The sequence below is a fragment of the Mobula hypostoma genome, chromosome 12, assembly GCF_963921235.1.
Source record: "Mobula hypostoma chromosome 12, sMobHyp1.1, whole genome shotgun sequence".
NCBI lineage: Eukaryota > Metazoa > Chordata > Chondrichthyes > Myliobatiformes > Myliobatidae > Mobula > Mobula hypostoma.
The window spans coordinates 114,986,086-115,009,838 of NC_086108.1; the positions used below are offsets into that span (position 1 = coordinate 114,986,086).

Genomic DNA, 23,753 nt, shown 5'->3' on the forward strand with positions numbered 1-23,753 from the left:
GGCTGTGTTGTACACAGTTAGTGAGAGTGGCTCGAGGGCAGTGTTGTACACAGTTAGTGAGAGTGGCTCGAGGGCAGTGTTGTACACAGTTAGTGAGAGTGACTCCAGGGCAGTGTTGTACACAGTTAGTGAGAGTGACTCCAGGGCAGTGATGTACACAGTTAGTGAGAGTGACTCCAGGGCTGTGTTGTACACAGTTAGTGAGAGTGACTCCAGGGCATTGTTGTGCACAGTTAGTGAGAGTGACTCCAGGGCTGTGTTGTACACAGTTAGTGAGAGTGACTCCAGGGCAGTGATGTACACAGTTAGTGAGAGTGGCTCGAGGGCTGTGTTGTACACAGTTAGTTAGAGTGACTCCAGGGCAGTGATGTACACAGTTAGTGAGAGTGACTCCAGGGCAGTGATGTACACAGTTAGTGAGAGTGACTCCAGGGCTGTGTTGTACACAGTTAGTGAGAGTGACTCCAGGGCTGTGTCGTACACAGTTAGTGAGAGTGACTCCAGGGCATTGTTGTATACAGTTAGTGAGAGTGACTCCAGGGCAGTGTTGTACACAGTTAGTGAGAGTGACTTCAGGGCATTGTTGTACACAGTTAGTGAGAGTGACTCCAGGGCAGTGTTGTACACAGTTAGTGAGAGTGACTCCAGGGCAGTGATGTACACAGTTAGTGAGAGTGACTCCAGGGCAGTGATGTACACAGTTAGTGAGAGTGACTCCAGGGCAGTGTTGTACACAGTTAGTGAGAGTGGCTCGAGGGCTGTGTTGTACACAGTTAGTGAAAGTAACTCCAGGGCTGTGTTGTACACAGTTAGTGAGAGTGGCTCGAGGGCAGTGTTGTACACAGTTAGTGAGACTGACTCCAGGGCTGTGTTGTACACAGTTAGTGAGAGTGGCTCGAGGGTTGTGTTGTACACAGTTAGTGAGAGTGACTCCAGGGCTGTGTTGTACACAGTTAGTGAGAGTGGCTCGAGGGCAGTTTTGTACACAGTTAGTGAGAGTTGCTCGAGGGCAGTGTTGTACACTGTTAGTGAGAGTGACTCCAGGGCAGTGTTGTACACAGTTAGTGAGGGTGACTCCAGGGCAGTGATGTACACAGTTAGTGAGAGTGACTGCAGGGCTGTGTTGTACACAGTTAGTGAGAGTGACTCCAGGGCATTGTTGTACACAGTTAGTGAGAGTGACTCTAAATCTGTGTTGTACACAGTTAGTGAGAGTGACTCCAGGGCATTGTTGTACACAGTTAGTGAGAGTGACTCCAGGGCAGTGTTGTACACAGTTAGTGAGAGTGGCTCGAGGGCTGTGTTGTACACAGTTAGTGAGAGTGACTCCAGGGCAGTGTTGTACACAGTTGGTGAGATTGACACAGGGCAGTGATGTACACAGTTAGTGAGAGTGGCTCGAGGGCAGTGTTGTACACAGTTAGTGAGAGTGACTCCAGGGCAGTGATGTACACAGTTACTGAGAGTGACTCCAGGGCTGTGTTGTACACAGTTAGTGAGAGTGACTCCAGGGCTGTGTTGTACACAGTTAGTGAGAGTGACTCCAGGGCAGTGTTGTACACAGTTAGTGAGAGTGACTCCAGGGCAGTGATGTACACAGTTAGTGAGAGTGACTCCAGGGCACTGATGTACACAGTTAGTGAGAGTGACTCCAGGGCAGTGATGTACACAGTTAGTGAGAGTGACTCCAGGGCAGTGATGTACACAGTTAGTGAGAGTGACTCCAGGGCAGTGATGTACACAGTTAGTGAGAGTGACTCCAGGGCTGTGTTGTACACAGTTAGTGAGAGTGACTCCAGGGCTGTGTTGTACACAGTTAGTGAGAGTGACTCCAGGGCTGTGTTGTACACAGTTAGTGAGAGTGGCTCGAGGGCTGTGTTGTACACAGTTAGTGAGAGTGACTCCAGGGCAGTGTTGTACACAGTTAGTGAGAGTGACTCCAGGGCTGTGTTGTACACAGTTAGTGAGAGTGGCTCGAGGGCTGTGTTGTACACAGTTAGTGAGAGTGACTCCAGGGCAGTGTTGTACACAGTTAGTGAGAGTGACTCCAGGGCAGTGTTGTACACAGTTAGTGAGAGTGACTCCAGGGCAGTGTTGTACACAGTTAGTGAGAGTGACTCCAGGGCTGTGTTGTACACAGTTAGTGAGAGTGACTCCAGGGCTGTGTTGTACACAGTTAGTGAGAGTGACTCCAGGGCTGTGTTGTACACAGTTAGTGAGAGTGACTCCAGGGCAGTGTTGTACACAGTTAGTGAGAGTGGCTCGAGGGCTGTGTTGTACACAGTTAGTGAGAGTGACTCCAGGGCTGTGTTGTACACAGTTAGTGAGAGTGGCTCGAGGGCAGTGTTGTACACAGTTAGTGAGAGTGGCTCGAGGGCAGTGTTGTACACAGTTAGTGAGAGTGACTCCAGGGCAGTGTTGTACACAGTTAGTGAGAGTGACTCCAGGGCAGTGATGTACACAGTTAGTGAGAGTGACTCCAGGGCTGTGTTGTACACAGTTAGTGAGAGTGACTCCAGGGCATTGTTGTACACAGTTAGTGAGAGTGACTCCACGGCTGTGTTGTACAGAGTTAGTGAGAGTGACTCCAGGGCTGTGTTGTACAGAGTTAGTGAGAGTGACTCCAGGGCAGTGATGTACACAGTTAGTGAGAGTGGCTCGAGGGCAGTGTTGTACACAGTTAGTGAGAGTGACTCCAGGGCAGTGATGTACACAGTTAGTGAGAGTGACTCCAGGGCAGTGATGTACACAGTTAGTGAGAGTGACTCCAGGGCTGTGTTGTACACAGTTAGTGAGAGTGACTCCAGGGCTGTGTCGTACACAGTTAGTGAGAGTGACTCCAGGGCATTGTTGTATACAGTTAGTGAGAGTGACTCCAGGGCAGTGTTGTACACAGTTAGTGAGAGTGACTCCAGGGCATTGTTGTACACAGTTAGTGAGAGTGACTCCAGGGCAGTGTTGTACACAGTTAGTGAGAGTGACTCCAGGGCAGTGATGTACACAGTTAGTGAGAGTGACTCCAGGGCAGTGTTGTACACAGTTAGTGAGAGTGACTCCAGGGCAGTGTTGTACACAGTTAGTGAGAGTGGCTCGAGGGCTGTGTTGTACACAGTTAGTGAGAGTGACTCCAGGGCAGTGTTGTACACAGTTAGTGAGAGTGACTCCAGGGCAGTGATGTACACAGTTAGTGAGAGTGACTCGAGGGCAGTGTTGTACACAGTTAGTGAGAGTGACTCCAGGGCAGTGTTGTACACAGTTAGTGAGAGTGACTCCAGGGCTGTGTTGTACACAGTTAGTGAGAGTGACTCCAGGGCTGTGTTGTACACAGTTAGTGAGAGTGACTCCAGGGCAGTGTTGTACACAGTTAGTGAGAGTGACTCCAGGGCAGTGATGTACACAGTTAGTGAGAGTGACTCCAGGGCACTGATGTACACAGTTAGTGAGAGTGACTCCAGGCAGTGTTGTACACAGTTAGTGAGAGTGACTCCAGGGCAGTGATGTACACAGTTAGTGAGAGTGACTCCAGGGCAGTGATGTACACAGTTAGTGAGAGTGACTCCAGGGCTGTGTTGTACACAGTTAGTGAGAGTGACTCCAGGGCTGTGTTGTACACAGTTAGTGAGAGTGACTCCAGGGCAGTGTTGTACACAGTTAGTGAGAGTGACTCCAGGGCAGTGTTGTACACAGTTAGTGAGAGTGGCTCGAGGGCTGTGTTGTACACAGTTAGTGAGAGTGACTCCAGGGCTGTGTTGTACACAGTTAGTGAGAGTGGCTCGAGGGCAGTGTTGTACACAGTTAGTGAGAGTGGCTCGAGGGCAGTGTTGTACACAGTTAGTGAGAGTGACTCCAGGGCAGTGTTGTACACAGTTAGTGAGAGTGACTCCAGGGCAGTGTTGTACACAGTTAGTGAGAGTGACTCCAGGGCTGTGTTGTACACAGTTAGTGAGAGTGACTCCAGGGCAGTGTTGTACACAGTTAGTGAGAGTGACTCCAGGGCTGTGTTGTACACAGTTAGTGAGAGTGACTCCAGGGCTGTGATGTACACAGTTAGTGAGAGTGGCTCCAGGGCAGTGTTGTACACAGTTAGTGAGAGTGACTCCAGGGCAGTGATGTACACAGTTAGTGAGAGTGACTCCAGGGCAGTGTTGTACACAGTTAGTGAGAGTGACTCCAGGGCAGTGATGTACACAGTTAGTGAGAGTGACTCCAGGGCTGTGTTGTACACAGTTAGTGAGAGTGACTCCAGGGCATTGTTGTACACAGTTAGTGAGAGTGACTCCAGGGCAGTGTTGTACACAGTTAGTGAGAGTGACTCCAGGGCTGTGTTGTACACAGTTAGTGAGAGTGGCTCGAGGGCAGTGTTGTACACAGTTAGTGAGAGTGGCTCGAGGGCAGTGTTGTACACAGTTAGTGAGAGTGACTCCAGGGCAGTGTTGTACACAGTTAGTGAGAGTGACTCCAGGGCAGTGATGTACACAGTTAGTGAGAGTGACTCCAGGGCTGTGTTGTACACAGTTAGTGAGAGTGACTCCAGGGCATTGTTGTACACAGTTAGTGAGAGTGACTCTAGGGCTGTGTTGTACACAGTTAGTGAGAGTGACTCCAGGGCATTGTTGTACACAGTTAGTGAGAGTGACTCCAGGGCAGTGTTGTACACAGTTAGTGAGAGTGGCTCGAGGGCTGTGTTGTACACAGTTAGTGAGAGTGACTCCAGGGCAGTGTTGTACACAGTTAGTGAGAGTGACTCCAGGGCAGTGATGTACACAGTTAGTGAGAGTGGCTCGAGGGCAGTGTTGTACACAGTTAGTGAGAGTGACTCCAGGGCAGTGATGTACACAGTTAGTGAGAGTGGCTCAAGGGCAGTGTTGTACACAGTTAGTGAGAGTGACTCCAGGGCTGTGTTGTACACAGTTAGTGAGAGTGACTCCAGGGCAGTGTTGTACACAGTTAGTGAGAGTGGCTCAAGGGCAGTGTTGTACACAGTTAGTGAGAGTCACTCCAGGGCAGTGATGTACACAGTTAGTGAGAGTGACTCCAGGGCATTGTTGTACACAGTTAGTGAGAGTGGCCCGAGGGCTGTGTTGTACACAGTTTGTGAGAATAACTCCAGGGCCTGTTGTGCTGTTTGTGTGATTTGTGGGAACTTTGGGAGACCACCATCCTCCTGGATAACCAGATTTTCAGGAGGTTGCATGTCCTCATAGAATGTGTTAAGACCATAAGATTTAGGAGCTGAAGTAGGCCATTTGGCCCATTGAGTCTACTCCACCATTTCATCATGGCTGATCCATTTTTCCTCTCAGCCACAATCTCCTGCCTTATCCCCAATCTTCATGCCCTGACCAATCAAGAATCTATAAACATCTTCCTTAAATATATGTAAAGACTTCGCCTGCACAGTCGTTTGTGGCAACGAATTCCACAGATTCTCCACTCTCTGGCTGAAGAAATTTCTCCTCATCTCCATTCTAAAGGGATGCCCCTCTGTTGAGGCTGTATCTTTGGGTCTGAGTCAGACTAAATGGTCTATAGTTTCCTTTCTTCAGCCTCTCTCCCTTCTTGAAGAGTGGAGGGAGTGACATTTGCAATTTTCCTATCAGCCGCAGCCATTCCAGAATCTAGTGATTCTTGAAAGATCATTACTAATGCCTCCACAATCTCTTCAGCCATGTCTTTCAGAACTCTGGGGTAAAAACCATCTGGTCCAGGTGACTAATCTACCTTCAGGCCCTTCAGTTTCCCAACAGCCTTCTCTCTAGTTATGGTAACTTCACACACTTCATGCCCCTGGCACCTGGAACTTCCACCATACTGCCAGGGTCTTCCACAGTGAAGACTGATGCAAAATACTCATTCAGTTCATCCGCTATTTCCCTTGTCCCCCATCACTACCTCTCCAGCATCATTTTCCAGTGGTTCCATATCCACTCTTGCCTCTATCGAGAAACTTCCGGTATCCTCTTTGGCATTATTGGCTGGCTAACTTCTGTATTCCATCTTTACTTTAATGACTCCTTTTCCTGGTATTTAAAAGCTTCTCAATCTTCTAACTTCCCATTATTTTTTGCTCGATTATAAGCCCTCTCTTTATGTTGGCTCTGACTTCTCTTGTTAGCCACAGTAATGTCATATTTCCTTTAGAATACTTCTTTCTCTTATAGATACATGTATCCTGTGCCTTCCAAACTTTTTTCCAGAAATTCCAGCTATTACTGCTCCGTCGACATCCCTGCCAGTGTTCTTTTCCAATCAATTCTGGCCAACTCCCCTCTCTTGCCTCTGTAATTCCCTTTAGTCCACTGTAATACTGATAGAACTGAATTTAGCTTTGTTTATAAAGAAAAATAAATGAGGCCAGAAAAATAATAATGAGGGACAAGGAGATGGCAGATGAAATAAATGAGTATTTTGCACCAGTCTTCACTGTGGAAGACACTAGCAGTGTGCCAGATGTTGTAGTGCGTGAAGGAAGAGAAGTGAGTGCAGATACTACAACAAGAAAGAAGGTGCTTAAAAATCTGAAAGACCTAAGGGTACATAGGTCACCCGTGCCAGATGACCTGCACCCTGGGGTTCTGAAAGAGGTAGTGTTCGAGCAACACACATCAAAGTTGCTGGTGAATGCAGCAGGCCAGGCAGCGTCTCTAGGAAGAGGTACAGTCAACGTTTCGGGACGAGACCCTTTGTCAGGACTAACTGAAGGAAGAGTTAGTAAGAGATTTGAAAGGGGGAGGGGGAGATCCAAAATGATAGGAGAAGACAGGAGGGGGAGGGATGGAGCCAAGAGCTGGACAGGTGATAGGCAAAAGGGATATGAGAGGATCATGGGACAGGAGGCCCAGGGAGAAAGACGGGGGGGGGGGAACCAGAGGATGGGCAAGGGGTACATTCAGAGGGACAGAGAGAGAAAAAGGAGAGTGAGAGAAAGCATGTGTGTATATAATAAGTAACAGATGGGGTACAAGGGGGAGGTGGGGCATTAGCGAAAGTTAGAGAAGTCAATGTTCATGCCATCAGGTTGGAGGCTACAACCTGATGGCATGAACATTGACTTCTCTAACTTCCGCTAATGCCCCACCTCCTCCTCGTACCCCATCCGTTATTTATTTATATACACACATGCTTTCTCTCTCTCTCTCTCCTTTTTCTCCCTCTGTCCCTCTGACTACACCCTTTGCCCATCCTCTGGTTCCCCCCCCCCCCGTCTTTCTCCCTGGGCCTCCTGTCCCATGATCCTCTCATATCCCTTTTGCCAATCACCTGTCCAGCTCTTGGCTCCATCCGTCCCCCTCCTGTCTTCTCCTATCATTTTGGATCTCCCCCTCCCCCTTTCAAATCTCTTACTAACTCTTCCTTTAGTTAGTCCTGATGAAGGGTCACGGCCTGAATCGTTGACTGTACCTCTTCCTTGAGATGCTGCCTGGCCTGCTGCATTCACCAGCAACTTTGATGTGTGTTGCTTGAGTTTCCAGCATCTGCAGAATTCCTGTTGTTAGCGTTAGAGATTGGTACTAGAGGACTGGAAAATTGCAAATGTTACTCCACTCTTTAAGAAAGGAGAAAGGCAGCAGATTTTGGAATTAACTGTTAAGGATAAGGTTAAGGTTATCGAGTACTTGCTGACACAGGACAAGATAGGACAAAGTGAGTATGGTTTCCTTCAGGGAAAATCTTTCCTGATGAACTTGTTGGAATTCTTTGAAGAGATTACAGTAAGATAGATAAAGGGGTGTAATGGTTGTTGTATATTTGGACGTTCAGAAAACTTTGACAAGGTGCCACACATGAGGCTGCTTACCAAGTTAAGAGCCCATGGTATTACAGGGAAGTTACTAACATGGTTCGAGCATTGGCTGAATGATAGTGAGAATAAAAGGATCCTTTTTTGGTCGGCTGTCACTGAGTAGTGGTGTTACACAAGGGTCGGTGTTGGGACCGCTTCTCTTTCTGCTGTATATCAATAACTTAGACGATGGAATGGATGGCTTTGTTGCCAAGATTTCAGATGATACAAAGATTGGTGGAGGGGCATTTAGTGCTGAGGAAACACACAAACCGCAGAAGGATTTAGACAGATTAACAGAATGAGCAAGAGAGTGGCAAATGAAATATAATGTTGGAAAATGCATGGTCATGCACTTTGATAGTAGAAATAAATGTGGAAACTATTTGAGAAAACCCAAGAATCTGCACAAGGACTTGGGAGTCCTTGTGCAGAACACCCTAAAGGTTAACTTGCAGGTAGAGTCAGTGGTGAGGAAGATGAATGCAAATTTAGCATTCATTTCAAGAGGTCTAGAATACAAGAGCAGGGATGTGATGCTGAGGCTTTATAAGGCACTGGTGAGGTCTCACCTTGAATATTGTGAACCGTTTTGGGCTCATCTTAGAAAAGATGTGCTGGCATTGGAGAGGGTTCAGAGGAGGTTCACAAAGATGATTCTGGGAATTAAAGGTTTATCATACGAGGCTCTTGGCCTCACTGGAACTTTGAAAGTTGAGGAAGGATTTCCTTGAAGCCTTTGTAATATAGAAAGGCCTAGAGAGAGTAGACGTGGAAAAGATGTTTCCCCATGGTGGGAGAGTCTAGAACGAGAGAGCATGGCCTCAGGGTAGAGGGTCTCCATTTAAAACAGAGATGCAGAGAAATTTCTTTAGCCAGAAGGTGATGAATTTGTGGAGTTTATTATCTTTGGCAGCTGCGGAGGGCAGAGCTTGCTATTTTCTTGATTGGACACGGCATCAAGGATTACGCGGAGAGGTCCGGGGGGGGGCGGGGCTGAGGAGGGGAGAAAAGGATCAGCCATGATTGAGTGGTGGAGCAGACTCGATGGGCCAAATGACCTAAGTCTGCCCCTTTGTCTCATGGCCTTAAAGCAGCTCAACGACCTTCATATAGGGATCTGAGGCGGCGATAGATGGTAGCTACAGGGAAGTTGTCACCCCTTCGTTTCGGGGGGCAAGTACCTGGATGACTGTCAGGAGAGGGGAAGGAAACGGACAGCCAATGCAGAGTAACCCTGTGGCTATTCTCCTCAATACAAAGTACACTGTTATGGATACTCTTGAGGGGGGGAGCCACTGCAATGGCTCTGGCAGAAAGTCTGGTGCTATGACTCAAATGAGAAGACAGGTGGAGTACTGCAGTAGTGATAGGAGATTGCATAGTTAGAGGAATAGAGAGAAGATTTTGTGGACATGATAGAAACACCTAGGTGGCATGTTGCCCTCCAGGTGCCAGGGTCAGGGATGTCTTAGATCGTGTCCATGGCATTCTAAAGAGGGAGAGTGAGCAGCCTCATCTTTTGGTACCAATTGACACTAATCAGATAGGTAGGAAAGACGAGGAGGGCCCGGAGAGAGAACTTAGGGAGCTCGGTAGAAAGCTGAAAGCAGAAACTCCAGGGTTATAATCTCCGGATTGCTGCCAATGCCATGCGCCAGTGAGGGTAAGAACAGGATGAACGCATGGCTGAGAAACTAGCGCAAAGGGTGAGGGGTTCAAATGTCTAGATCATTGGGATCTCTTCTGGGAAAGGTATGACCTATACAAAAGGTATGGGTTACACCTGAACCCGAGGGAGACCAATACCCTTGTGGGCAGGTTGGCTAGAACTGCTGAGGAGTTTTTAAACTAATTTGGCAAAGGAATGGGAAACTGAGTGATCGGGCTCAGGATGGGGCAGTGGGCATACAAGCAGAGGCAGTGTGTAGTGAGACTGTCAGGAAGAACAGGCAGATGAGCCGGCAAAATTGCAGTCAGTGAGATGAGTTGCAGTGCAACACGGGGATAAAAACCGAAAAGGGTGACAAATAAGGGACTGAAAGTGTTATATTTTAATGCACACAGGATATGAAATAAGGAAGATGATCTTGCTGTGTAGTTAGGAATTGGCAGATAGGACATTGTGGGCATCACCGAGTCATGTCTGAAAGAAGATTATAGCTGGAAGCTTAAAGTCCAAGGATACAGGTTGTATCGAAAGGGAAGACAGGAAGGCAGGGGGGCGGGGTGGCTCTGTTGGTGAAAAATGAAATCAAATCATTAGAGAGAGGTGTTGAATCATTGTGGGTTGAGCTAAGGAACTGCAAGGGCAAAAAGGCCTTGATGGAGTTACATACAGACCTCTGAACAGCAGCAAAGATGTGGTCTACAAATTACAATGGGAGATGGAAAATGCATGCCAAAAGGGCAACATTTGATAGCATGGGGGATTTCAATATGCAGGTAATTTGGAAAAATCAGGTTGGTGCTGAAGTCCGAGAGGGAGAATTTGTAGAATGCCTACAAGGTGGCTTTTTAAAGCAGCCCATGGTTGAGCCCACTAGGGGATCTGCTATTTTAGACTGGGTATTGTGTAATGAACTGGAATTGATTAGAGAGCTTAAGGTAAAGGAACCCTTCAGAGACAGTCATCATCATATGATAGAATTCACCCTGCAATTTGAGAGGGTTATGCTAAAGTAAGGTGCATCAGCAAAGGGAATTACAGCGGCACGAGAGAGTTACGAGCGGCCCAATGTTGATTGGAAGGGGATGATGGCAGAGCAACAATGGTTGGAGTTTCTGGGAGCAATTCAGGAGGCACAGGATGGATACAGCCCAAAGAAGCAGTATTCTAAAGGCAGGATGACATAACTGTGGCTGACAAGGGCAGTCGAAGCCAACATAAAAGCCAAAGAGGGGGCACATAACAGAGCAAAAATTAGTGGAAAGTTAGAGGATTGGGAAGCTTTTAAAATTAACAAGGTAACAAAAAGTCATAAAGGAAGAAAGGATGGAATGTGAACGTGAGCTAGCCACTAATATTGAAGAGGATACCAAAAGTTTCTTCAGATACATAAAGAATAAAAGAGAGACGAGAGTAGATATTGGACAGCTGGAAAATTATACTGGAGAGGTAGGTTTGGGGGACAATAAAATGGCAGCCAAACTTAGTAAGTATTTTGCATCAGTTGTCCCTGTGGAAGACACTAGCAGTATGCTGGAAGTTCAAGAGTGTCAGGGGCAGTAGTGAAAAGAGTTGCCATTACTGGGAAGAAGGTGTGTGGGAAATTGAAATGTCTAAAGGTAGGTGAGTCACCTGGACCAGATGGTGTACCCCTCTGAAAGAGGTGGCTGAAGGAATTATGGAGTCATCAGTCTTTCAATGGTCTTTCAAGAATCAATAGACTCTGGCATGGTTTTGGAGGACTGGAAAATTAAAAATGTCACTCCACTCTTCAAAAGGGGAGAGGCAGAAGAAAAGGAATTATGAGCCAAACTCAGCATGGTTTCCTTTAGGGAAAATCTTGCCTGATAAATCTGTTGCAATTAAATTTGGTGATTGTTATGTACTTGGATTTTCAGAAGGCCCTTAACAAGGTTAATAGCCCACAGTATTACAGGAAAGATTCTAACATGTATAGACCATTGGTTGATTAACAGGAGGCAAAGATGGAAATAAAGGGAGCCTTTTGTTTGGACGCCAGTGACTAGTGTCGTTCACACAGGAGTCGGCGTTGGGACCACTCTTTCTCACATTATCCGTCAGTGATATGGATGATTGATGGCTTTGTGGTCAAGTTAACAGACAATGCAAAGATAGGTGGAGGGGCAAGTAGTTTTGAGGAAGCAGAGACAACTTAGTTTAGGAGAATGGGCAAAGAAATGGCAGATGGAATACAATGTCAGGAAGTGCATGTCATGTACTTTGGTAGAAGGAGTAAAAGGGTTGACTATTTTCTAAAATGGAGAGAAAATCCAAAAACTCTGAGGTGTAAAGGGGCTTGAGAGTCCTCGTGCAGGATCCCCTAAAGGTTAATTTGCAGGTTGAGTCTGTGGTGAAGGCGGCAATGTGGTGTTAGCATTCATTTTGAAAGGACTAGAATATAAAAAAAAAGAGGTAATGAAGAGGCTTTATGAAGCACTGGTGAAGCCTCACCTGCAGTACTGTGAGCAGTTTTTGGCCCCTTAGATAAGAAAGGATGTATCGACATTGGAGACGGCTCGAAGGAGGTTCACAGAAATGATTCCGGGATTGAAAGGCTTATCCTATGAGAAGCGTTTGATGGCTCTGGGCCTGTATTCACTGGAATTCATTAGAATGAGGAGTGACCTCATTGAACCCTATCGAATGGTGAGCAGCCTCAATAGAGTGATGTGGAGAGGATGTTTCCTATAGTGGGGGAGTCTAGGACCAGAGGGCACAGCATTGGAATAGAGGGACGCCCATTTAGAACGGAGATCAAGAGCAAGCTCTTTGGCCAGAGAGTGGTAAATCTGTGTAATTCATGCCACAGGCAGCCATGGAAGCCAAGTCATCAGGTATATTTGAGGCGAAGGTTGTTAGATTCCTGATTAGTCAGGACATGAAGGGTTACGGGGAAGAGACAGGAGATTGGGGCTGAGAGAGGAATGGACCAGCCATGAAGAAATGGCGAAGTGGACTTAATGGGCAAAATGGCCTAATTCTGCTCGTAAGGCTTATAATCTTATGGACACAGGGAGGGGTGTAGGGGCCGGAGGGGGTTACAGAGACGGAGGGGTGTAGGGGCCAGAGGGGGTTACAGAGACAGGGAGGGGTGCAGGGGCCAGAGGGGGTTACAGAGACAGGGAGGGGTGCAGGGGCCAGAGGGGGTTACAGAGACAGGGAGGGGTGTAGGGGCCGGAGGGGGTTACAGAGACAGGGAGGGGTGTAGGGGCCAGAGGGGGTTACAGAGACAGGGAGGGGTGCAGGGGCCAGAGGGGGTTACAGAGACAGGGAGGGGTGCAGGGGCCAGAGGGGGTTACAGAGACAGGGAGGGGTGTAGGGGCCGGAGGGGGTTACAGAGACAGGGAGGGGTGTAGGGGCCAGAGGGGGTTACAGAGACAGGGAAGGGTGTAGGGGCCAGAAGGGGTTACAGAGACAGGGAGGGGTGTAGGGGGCCAGAGGGGGTCACAGAGACAGGGAGGAGTGTAGGGGCCAGAGGGGGTCACAGAGACAGGGAGGGGTGTAGGGGCTGGAGGGGGTTACAGAGACAGGGAGGGGTGTGGAGGCCAGAGGGGGTTACATTGACAGGGAGGGGTGTAGGGGCCGGCGGAGGGGTGGGGGTTTACAGACACGGGCGGGGGGTGTAGGATTAAATATACACAATATTTTGACGTGTACGGTATCGTCAATCCTCAACACTTCGACTTTCTTCCGACAATTTGGTGACTTTTCCACAACTCTGTGGGAATCACTGGCAGACTCACCTGAACTTTCCTCACTCTCTGCATCGGAGAGGCTGTTGCTGAATTCATGTTCTCGTGCCAACCCCTGGTCACGACCCTCCTCGCCAGAGCCACTCTCATCCCCTTCACCCAGTGCCTCTTCTCTGCCCTCTCCACAGGGTTCTGCCTCCCTGCCTGGCCTCTCCGCATCCTCTTCAAAATCGTCGGCGTATTCTGTTGGACACACGGAGTTTGGTGAGTACCAGTCCCGGGAGGCTGTGGCAGCTGTAGTACAGACAGAGTCATTTAAGCAGACAAAGAAGCCGTTTGGCCGACCGAACTTCCGCCACCCATTGACAGCAATAAATTTAAACAACAGGAATTCTGCAGATGCTGGAAATTCAAGCAACATACATCAAAGTTGCTGGTGAACGCAGCAGGCCAAGCAGCATCTATAGGAAGAGGCGCAGTCGACGTTTCAGGCGGAGACCCTTCCTGAAACGTCGACTGCGCCTCTTCCTATAGATGCTGCTTGGCCTGCTGCGTTCACCAGCAACTTTGATGTATGTTGACAGCAATAAATTGATTGACACCAGGAAATGACTGTGGACTTCAGGAAGGGAACGGACACAAACCAGTCCTCAGAGGTGTCTGCAGTGGAAGGGGTGAGCAGTTTCAAGTTGCTGGATGTCGACATCCCTGAGGATCTACCCTGGGCCTGACTTATTGATGCAATTACATGACAGGGACTATATTGCATAAGGGGTTTGAGGAGACTCGGTGTGTCTACAGGTGTACCATGGACAGCATTCTGACTGGTTGCATCACACTCTGGGATGGTGGCCAACGGAAAAAGCTGCAGAGAGTTGTAAACTCAGCCAGCTCCATCACGGGCACTAGTCTCCCCAACATCGTGGACACCTTCAAAAGGCAGCATCCATCATTGAGGTCCTCCATCACCCAGAACGTGCCCTCTTCTCTTTGCTACCAATGGGGGAGGTGGTACAGGAGCCGAAAGACACACACTTAGGAAAAGCTTTGTCGTCTCCGCCATCAGATTTCTGAATGGACAGTGAACCCATGAACACCACCTCAATACTTTTTGCATTCTTTTTGCACTGCTTCCTTAATTTAATTTTTTATATATATTGTAATTTGTAGCTAAAAAACATTATGTATTGCAATGTACTGCTGCTACAAAATAACAGATCTCATGGCGTACAGTATGCCAGTGATATTAACCCTGTTTCTGATTCAATCCTACATTGACCCTATTTCATTAGCCAATTTCCATCAGCTCCTCCCCCCCCCCCCAGATTTCACCCCCTGACCCAGACAGAGTCAGCGTCATTGAGAAGTACAGCACAGAAACTGACCCTTCAGCCCATCCGGTTCATGTCAAACCATTTAAATTGCCCATTTCCATCGACCCGCACCAGGACCATAGCCCTCCATACCGCTACCATCTTTGTACCTCTCCAAACTTCTCTTAAACGTTGATATTGAGCTCGCACACACCATTTGTGCTGGAACCCATTCCACACTCTCACAACCCTCTGACTGAAGAAGTTTCCCCTCGTTCTCCTTAAACTTTTCACCTTTTACTCTTAACCCATGCCCTCTGGTTGTAGTCCCACCCAACCTCAGTGGAAAAAGCCTGATTGCATTTTTCCCTATCTATACCCCTCATAATTTTGTATGCCCCTATCAAATCTCCTCTCAGTCTTCTGTTCTAAGGAATACAGTCCTCGCCTATTCAGTCTTTCCTTTAACTGGGGTTCTCCAGACCCGGCAACATCCTTGTAAATTTTCTCTATACTCTTCCACCTTGCTTACATCTTTCCTGTGGGTAGGTGACCAAAACTGCACACAATACTCCAAATTAGGCCTCAAATGTCTTATACAACTTCAACATAACATCCATCTCCTGTACTCAATACGTTGATTTATGAAGGCCAATGTGGCAAAAGCTTTATAACCCTATTTACAAGTGACACCACTTTCAATGAATTATGTACCTGCATTCCCCGATCCCCTTGTTCTACCGCACTCCTCAGAATCCTACCGTCTGTTCACTGTGTAAGACCTATCCTGGCTGGTCCTCCCAAAGTGCAAAAACTCACTCGTCTGCATTAAACTCCATCCGCAATTTTTCAGCCCATTATTCCAGCTGATGCAGATCCATTTGCAAACCATGATAACCTCCCTCATTGTCCACTACACCTCCAATCTTGGTGTTATCTGCAAATTTGCTGATCCAGTTAACTACATTATCATCCAGATCATCTGTAGATGACAAACAACAATGGACCCAGCACTGATCCCTGCGGCACACCAGTAGTCACTTTCCCCAGTCAGAGAGGCAATCATCTACGACCACTCCCTGGCTTCTCCCACAAAGCCAATGTCTAATCCAATTTACTACCTTAAAGTAAATATGGAAAAAGATTGGTCTGGTCTCTGGGTTGGGATTCTGAATGGGAGAAAGGCCAATTCTGATGGTAGCAGAAATATATCCGGCAAGTGTAGATTTGAGACAGACTATTTTCTGGCAATGGTGTACTTCGTAAGTTGGAGGCCTTCAAAAGCGAGGTGTGTGTCTGTCAGAATAAAAAGTAAAGTTAACGGATATGGGGGACCTTCATTTTCAAGAGATATTGAGGTCCTGGTTAAGAGAAAAAAAAAGGAGGTGCAGCTAGGAACAAATTAGGTCCTTATGGAGAATAAGAATTGCGAGTGAACACAAAGAAGGCACCAAGTTGCTCTGGCATTAAAGGTGAAGGGGAATCCTGAAGGATTCTACAGATAGGTTAAGAGCAAAAGGATTGCAAGGGTTCCCTGACAGCGGATCCAGTATCACACACGCTTTTGTTGGGACTTCTACATACTGATCAAGGAAACTTTTCTCAACACATTTGACAAACTCTAACCCATCTAGTCCTTTTACAGTATGGGAGTCCTAGTCAATATGTGGAAAGATAAAATCACCCTCTATAACAACCTGATGTTTCTTGCATCAGTCTGCAATCTCTTTACATATTTGTTCCCCTAATCCCTCGGATTGTTGGGTGGTCTGTAATATGGCTGCATTAACGTGGTCATACCCATCTTATTCCTCAATTCCACCCATATTGCTTCACTAGACGAGTTCTCCAGTCTATCCTGATGGAGCACTGCCGTAACATGTTCCCTGACTGGTAAAATCATCGTTTAATCCTTCCTGCTCTGTCACGTCTAAAACAACCAAACTCCGGAATATGGAGCTGCCAGTCCTGCCCCTCCTACAACCAAATCTCACTAATGGCGATAACATCAGAATTCCAAGTGTTGATCCATATCCTGTGCTCACCTGCCTTTCCCTCGATACTCCTTGCATTGAATCACACACAGCTCAAGACACTAATCACACAAACAACAGAAATTCTGCAGATGCTGGAATTTCAAGCAACACACATCAAAGTTGCTGGTGAACGCAGCAGGCCAGGCAGCATCTCTAGGAAGAGGCACAGTCAACGTTTCGGACCGAGACCCTTGGTCAGGACACTGGGCAAGCAGTACCAGGTGACCGAGAGCAGACTCCAGTGGAGGCCGGGAAGGGGAAATAGGAGACACAGGAAGAGGTGGGAGAGCAGAGTTCAGACCTGGATAGAGATGTGGGAGGTGAAGGAGAGAGGAAACGGGGGAAGAGGGAGAGAGGAGCAGGAGGTGTAGAGTTTTGTGTGCAAGCCTGGGGAGGAGAGGAGGGAAACAGACCTGGGGAGAGGGAGAGGGGCTGAGTGCAGACAGGGATAGGGACACAGTCCCTGGACCAACCTTGCCCCAGGGCTCCATGGCATTCTGACATTTCCTGGTCCTCGTCCATTCCGTCCCGTTCCGACACAGTTGCGCTGGCAACAGCTCCACTCTGCAGGTTCTCCGCTGTCCTGACTGTGCGGACCCCTCTGTTGGGCTTTGCTGATCCCGACTTCATGCTCTCTCTGCCCTGTCCGCCGTCCTCCTTTGCTAGCTTTGGGGGTGGCGACGGTTTCTTGTCCAGACCGGTGGCAATGATGCACCTGCAGAGAGACCAGGGTGGTCACCCACCAGTTACTGAGTCACGGGGGGTGGGGGCGAGTATTTCATTATTTCCAAACCTTCCATTAAAACAATCCCTCACCCACAAGCCACACCGACCAGAACTGCCCTGAGCCCTCAGGCCACCCTGCGGGTAGGCTGTCCCAAAACTAGACCATAATGACCGACTGACACTCCAGCTCACAGCTCCTGAGGGACCAGGGCCTAAAAACATCCCATGGGCCCCAGCTAGTTTCTGAACCCCGTTCCATCTCACCCATCCATCCCATAGAGTCCACACACACTGTTCCCCCACGCTCGCAGACCCAGTGCTATCCCAATTCACAGACACCACCCTCCCTCTGCACCCAAACCTGGCACATGATGTGAGAGGGTCCGTCTCACCACCACCTCCCACCTATCTGTAGCTTCCCCTGTCGCATAAATTCACAAGACATAGGAGCAGATTAGGCAATCTAGCCTATTGAGTTTGCTCTGCCATTCCATCAAGGCTGATTTAAATCCTGCTCATACCCATTCTCCATAACCAATCAACCTCCACGTTAAATATTCCCAATGTCTTGGTCTCCACACCGTTCTTTGGCAATGAATTTCACAGATACACCACCCTCTGGCTAAACAAATTTCTCTACATTTCTGTCCAAAATGGATGTCCCTCTTTTCTAAAGCTGTGCCCTCTGGTCCTAGATTCGCTCACGATAGAAACCATCCTCTCCACACCCACTGTGTCTAGCCCTGTCAACATTCGATAGATTTCAAGAAGAGCCCCCTCTCATTCTTTAACTCCAGCAAGTACAGACCCACAGCCTCATATGTGACCTTTTCATTCCTGGAATCATCCATGTCAACCCTCTCTGGACCACCCCAATGCCAATACAGCTTTTCTAAGGGGCCCAAGATAAGGGGTTACAAAACTCCAAGTGTGGTCAGACCAATACCTTTTAATGCTTCAGACCCCGCTCCCCCTATAGCAGGGTTTCACCCCACCCAGTCCCTGTCCTCACCCACATGTAGCAGTGTGTGACCTCCCCATACCATCCACACACAAATGGAGCATATTACGACCCACTCCCCTCCCACCGAGCCCACTACCAGGTTGTACCTCTTCCACAACCACCCACCTGTAACAGGTGACCCTTCCGCTCTCCTAGAGAAGTTGGACTCCTTTCCTTACCCCATATCCCCACAGTGGGGGGGGGCATCCATGAATCCACCCCCTTCTCTGCCCTGTGCCCACTCACCTGTAGCACTATGCCAACCCACCCCTGGTCCTGTGCTCACTCACCTGTAGTACAGTGTGAACCCGTCCCTGTCCCTGTGCCCACTCACGTGTAGCACTATGCCGACCCACCCCTGGTCCTGTGCTCACTCACCTGTAGTACAGTGTGAACCCATCCCTGTCCCTGTGCCCGCTCACCTGTAGTACAGTGTGAACCTGTCCCAGGCCCTGTGCCCACTCACCGGTAGTTCAGTGTGAATCCGTTCCAGGCCCTGTGCCTACTCACCTGTAGTACAGTGTGAACCCGTCCCTGGCCCTGTGCCCACTCACCTGTAGTACAGTGTGAACCCACACCCAGACCTGTGCCCACTCACCTGTAGTACAGTGTGAACCTGTCCCAGGCTCTGTGCCCACTCACCTGTAGTTCAGTGTGAACCCATCCCTGGTCCTGTGCCTACTCACCTGTAGTACAGTGTGAACCCCTCCCTGGCCCTGTGCCCACTCACTTGTAGTACAGTGTGAACCCACACCCAGACCTGTGCCCACTCACCTGTAGTACAGTGTGAACCCGTCCCCTGGTCCTGTGCCCACTCACCCGTAGTACAGTGTGAACCCGTCCCTGGCCCTGTGCCCACTCACCCGTAGTACAGTGTGAACCCGTCCCCTGGTCCTGTGCCCACTCACGTGTAGCACTATGCCAACCCACCCCTGGTCCTGTGCTCACTCACCTGTAGTACAGTGTGAACCCGTCCCTGTCCCTGTGCCCGCTCACCTGTAGTACAGTGTGAACCCGTCCCTGTCCCTGTGCCCGCTCACCTGTAGTACAGTGTGAACCTGTCCCAGGCCCTGTGCCCACTCACCGGTAGTTCAGTGTGAATCCGTTCCAGGCCCTGTGCCTACTCACCTGTAGTACAGTGTGAACCCGTCCCTGGCCCTGTGCCCACTCACCTGTAGTACAGTGTGAACCCACACCCAGACCTGTGCCCACTCACCTCTAGTACAGTGTGAACCTGTCCCAGGCTCTGTGCCCACTCACCTGTAGTTCAGTGTGAACCCATCCCTGGCCCTGTGCCCACTCACTTGTAGTACAGTGTGAACCCACACCCAGACCTGTGCCCACTCACCCGTAGTACAGTGTGAACCTGTCCCAGGCCCTGTGCCCACTCACCGGTAGTTCAGTGTGAATCCGTTCCAGGCCCTGTGCCTACTCACCTGTAGTACAGTGTGAACCCGTCCCTGGCCCTGTGCCCACTCACCTGTAGTACAGTGTGAACCCACACCCAGACCTGTGCCCACTCACCTGTAGTACAGTGTGAACCCGTCCCTGTCCCCACTCACCTGTAGTACAGTCTGAATCCGTCCCTGGCCCTGTGCCCACTCACCTGTAGTACAGTCTGAATCCGTCCCTGGCCCTGTGCCCGCTCACCTGTAGTACAGTGTGAACCTGTCCCAGGCCCTGTGCCCACTCACCGTTAGTACAGTGTGAACCCATCGCTGGCCCTGTGCCTGCTCACCTGTAGTACAGTGTGAACCTGTCCCAGGCCCTGTGCCCACTCACTTGTAGTACAGTGTGAACCCACACCCAGACCTGTGCCCACTCACCTGTAGTACAGTGTGAACCCGTCCCCTGGTCCTGTGCCCACTCACCCATAGTACAGTGTGAACCCGTCCCTGGCCCTGTGCCCACTCACCCGTAGTACAGTGTGAACCCGTCCCCTGGTCCTGTGCCCACTCACCTGTAGTACACTGTGAACCCGTCCCTGGCCCTGTGCCCACTCACCTGTAGTTCAGTGTGAACCCGTTCCAGGCCCTGTGCCCACTCACTTGTAGTACAGTGTGAACCCACACTCAGACCTGTGCCCACTCACCTGTAGTACACTGTGAACCCGTCCCTGGCCCTGTGCCCACTCACCTGTAGTTCAGTGTGAACCCGTTCCAGGCCCTGTGCCCACTCACTTGTAGTTCAGTGTGAACCCACCCCCAGACCTGTGCCCACTCACCTGCAGTACAGAGTGAACCCACCCTTGGCCCTGTGCCCACTCACCTGTAGTACAGTGTGACCCCACCCCCGGCCCTGTGCCCACTCACCTCTAGTACAGTGTGAACCCGTCCCCTGGTCCTGTGCCCACTCACCCGTAGTACAGTGTGAACCCGTCCCTGGCCCTGTGCCTACTCACCTGTAGTACAGTGTGAACCCGTCCCAGGCCCTGTGCCCACTCACTTGTAGTACAGTGTGAACCCACACCCAGACCTGTGCCCACTCACCTGTAGTACAGTGTGAACCCGTCCCCTGGTCCTGTGCCCACTCACCCGTAGTACAGTGTGAACCCATCCCTGGCCCTGTGCCCACTCACCCGTAGTACAGTGTGAACCCGTCCCCTGGTCCTGTGCCCACTCACCTGTAGTACAGTCTGAACCCATCCCTGGTCCTGTGCCCACTCACCTGTAGTTCAGTGTGAACCCATTCCAGGCCCTGTGCCCACTCACTTGTAGTACAGTGTGAACCCGTCCCTGTCCCTACTCACCTGTAGTACAGTCTGAATCCGTCCCTGGCCCTGTGCCCACTCACCTGTAGTACAGTGTGAACCCACACCCAGACCTGTGCCCACTCACCTGTAGTACAGTGTGAACCCGTCCCTGTCCCCACTCACCTGTAGTACAGTGTGAACCCACACCCGGACCTGTGCCCACTCACCTGTAGTACAGTGTGAACCCACCCCTGGCCCTGTGCCCACCCACCTGTAGTTCAGTGTGAACTCACCCCTGGTCCTGTGCCCACTCACCTGTAGTACAGTGTGAACCCATCCCTGGCACTGTGCCCACTCACCTGTAGTTCAGTGTGGACCCGTCCCCTGGTCCTGTGCCCACTCACCTGTAGTACAGCGTGACCCCACCCCCGGCCCTGTGCCCACTCACCTGTAGCAGGGGGTGGCGCCCTGCACTGACAGGATGGTGAAGTGGGGATGCCTCCCCCCGAGCCGGGAGCCCCTGCGGTGCCGGAACTCACAGCAGGAGCTGAGCCGGTCCACCTGAAGGCCATTCAGGAAGAAGGTGAGGCTGAACGGGAAGCCAGCATGTCTCCGTGACACAAACTCGAACCGCTCTGTGAACGGAGGGAGAAATCCTAACCATACGTGAAATTGGAACCGCATGTGCTAATTTATGCTCTGTGCAGTGTGCATTGGGTAATGTGTTTTGCGCTTTGGCCCCAGAAGAACACCATTTCCTTTGGCTATATTTCTGTACAATTGAATAATTAAACTTGAAATTTAAATTGAGCTCCTAACATTTATTACAGAGTTCCTCACACCAGACCCACAGCCCCTCCCTACCACCCTGACCGGTCATAAGACATATGAGCAGAATTAGGCCATTTGGTTCATCAAATCTGTTGTTCCCTCCATCATGGCTGATTTATTATTGGCTGGGTAAACGACATGAATAGGTGAGGTCACAAGGAAGTCTGAATGGTGGGACAGTCTAAAGGGGCCAAGTGGCCTATTCCTGCTGGGTGTTTGAGGGATACAGACAGGTTGAGGTGGTGTCCCTGGGATAATATCGCCACTGGTCAGTCTGACAGCAGATCCCCGTGTCACACCCACCTGCTTCCATCAGCTTCCCCTTGAAGACGCAGAGGTTCTCTCCACCGCAATGCTGCTGATGAACCTTGACCTCGTCCCTCGCATCAGCCCGGTCATAGGAGAGGTGCAGCCTCTTGCCACGGTACACCATCGTCACTACCACATTGCTGTGCACTCCCGCAGAGCGACGCCACCTTGGGACTCCCTGCAACAGCCACAGTGACCAATGAGCTGGAGCCATGGGAGGGACCAGCCTGCAGCAGCATCCGCCAGTTGTAGCAGGCTCAGGGGTACAAACTCACTACCCACACCCTGCAGGGAATAAACCAACCATTTCAGTCTGTAGGTGCTTCAAACCAGACATCACTGGGACAGTACAGCAGGTAGAACCACTGCCTCACAGCCCCAGAGACCTGACCTCTGGCACTGCCAGTGAGGAGTTTGCATGTGCTCCGTGACCATGTGGTTCCCCGGATGCTCCAGTTCCCTCCCACTTCCCAAAGACATGTGGTTCAGCCGGTTAAATGGCCGCTGTAATATTTCCCCAATGTGTGGTTGAGGTAGAGTCTGGCGGGGGGGGGGGGTTCAAAGTTCAAAAATTCAATGTAAATTTTATTATCAAAGTACATAATTGTCACAATATACAACCCTGAGATTCATTTTCCCGTGGGCAAATCGATAGAATAGTAACTGTAACAGGTTCAATGAAAGATCAACCAGAGTGCAGAAGACAACAAACTGCTAATCTAAACAAATAGCACTAAATACTGAGAACATGAGATTAAGAGACAAAGAGTCATTGAAAGTGATATAGTTGGTTGTGGGAACATTTCAATGACGGGGCAAGTGATGTTAAGTGTGATTATCCTGTTTTGATGAAGATCCTGATGGTTGAGGGGTAGTAACTGTTCTTGAACCTGGTGGTGAGAGTCCGGAGGCTCCTGTACCAACCACGATGGCAGCAGTGAGAAAAGGGCATGGCCTGGATGGTGGGGATCTCTGATGATGGATGTGGCTTTTCTACGACAACATTTCATGTGGATGTGCTCAGTGGCTAGGAGGGCAATGACAGGCAGCTGCAGAAGGGCAGAGGGGTTTATGGGGACTAGAAATTTGTAACCATGAGGAAAGTTAGGAGCGGCTGGAAAACAGGAGGCTGGGGTGAGTTGTAATTGAGATGTGCAAACATTGTGCGAAAGGGTCTGAGCAATGGGGCCAACAATTGGCAGAAATGGGTTGCTGATGGTCGGCACAAACTCGATGGGCTGAAGAGCCTGTCTTGATGCAGTGTGACTCCGTATCCAACACTTCATATACAAGGATCATGAGAGCTCATCCCTCTGATCAATGGGAGGGGCAGTGACAGGCTGGATAAAGGTGAGGGGGGGGGGAGGGAGGTTCAGCCGGTCTGGTAGCGAGGAGTGTGAGTGGCCACTTGGCCCAGGAAAGCGGACAAGGTACTTACAAGGAGGATCTTCAGCCCATCGGTTGTATACTGGCCACAGATGTACAGGGAGAGTTTATCTTCAGTCAGTGAACTTGCTTCAGTTCAGAGCAAGCCCTCCTGCTCCCACTGGCCACTCACAGCCAGCCCCACCCACTGGACCTTCCCATTTCCATCACCCACCGTTCTCCCACCAACCTCCCCACCAGGCTCTCCCACAAGGACTTCAAGCTCCCACTAACTGCCAACTGAAGACCAGAA

The 23,753-nt window shown here is 49.8% G+C and overlaps 1 protein-coding gene across 1 annotated transcript in view; it reads right to left on the reverse strand.

Annotated features, from left to right (window-relative positions):
- Nucleotides 1-23,753, reverse strand: part of erich3 (glutamate-rich 3) — a 167,478-nt gene that overhangs the window by 93,018 nt on the left and 50,707 nt on the right. The window contains exons 8-11 of the mRNA XM_063063472.1: nt 22,070-22,253; nt 21,384-21,570; nt 16,988-17,229; nt 13,217-13,408 (exon numbers count right to left, since the gene is read on the reverse strand). Of these exons, the coding sequence (XP_062919542.1) occupies nt 13,217-13,408; nt 16,988-17,229; nt 21,384-21,570; nt 22,070-22,253 (805 nt within the window). The remainder of the gene's footprint in view (nt 1-13,216; nt 13,409-16,987; nt 17,230-21,383; nt 21,571-22,069; nt 22,254-23,753) is intronic.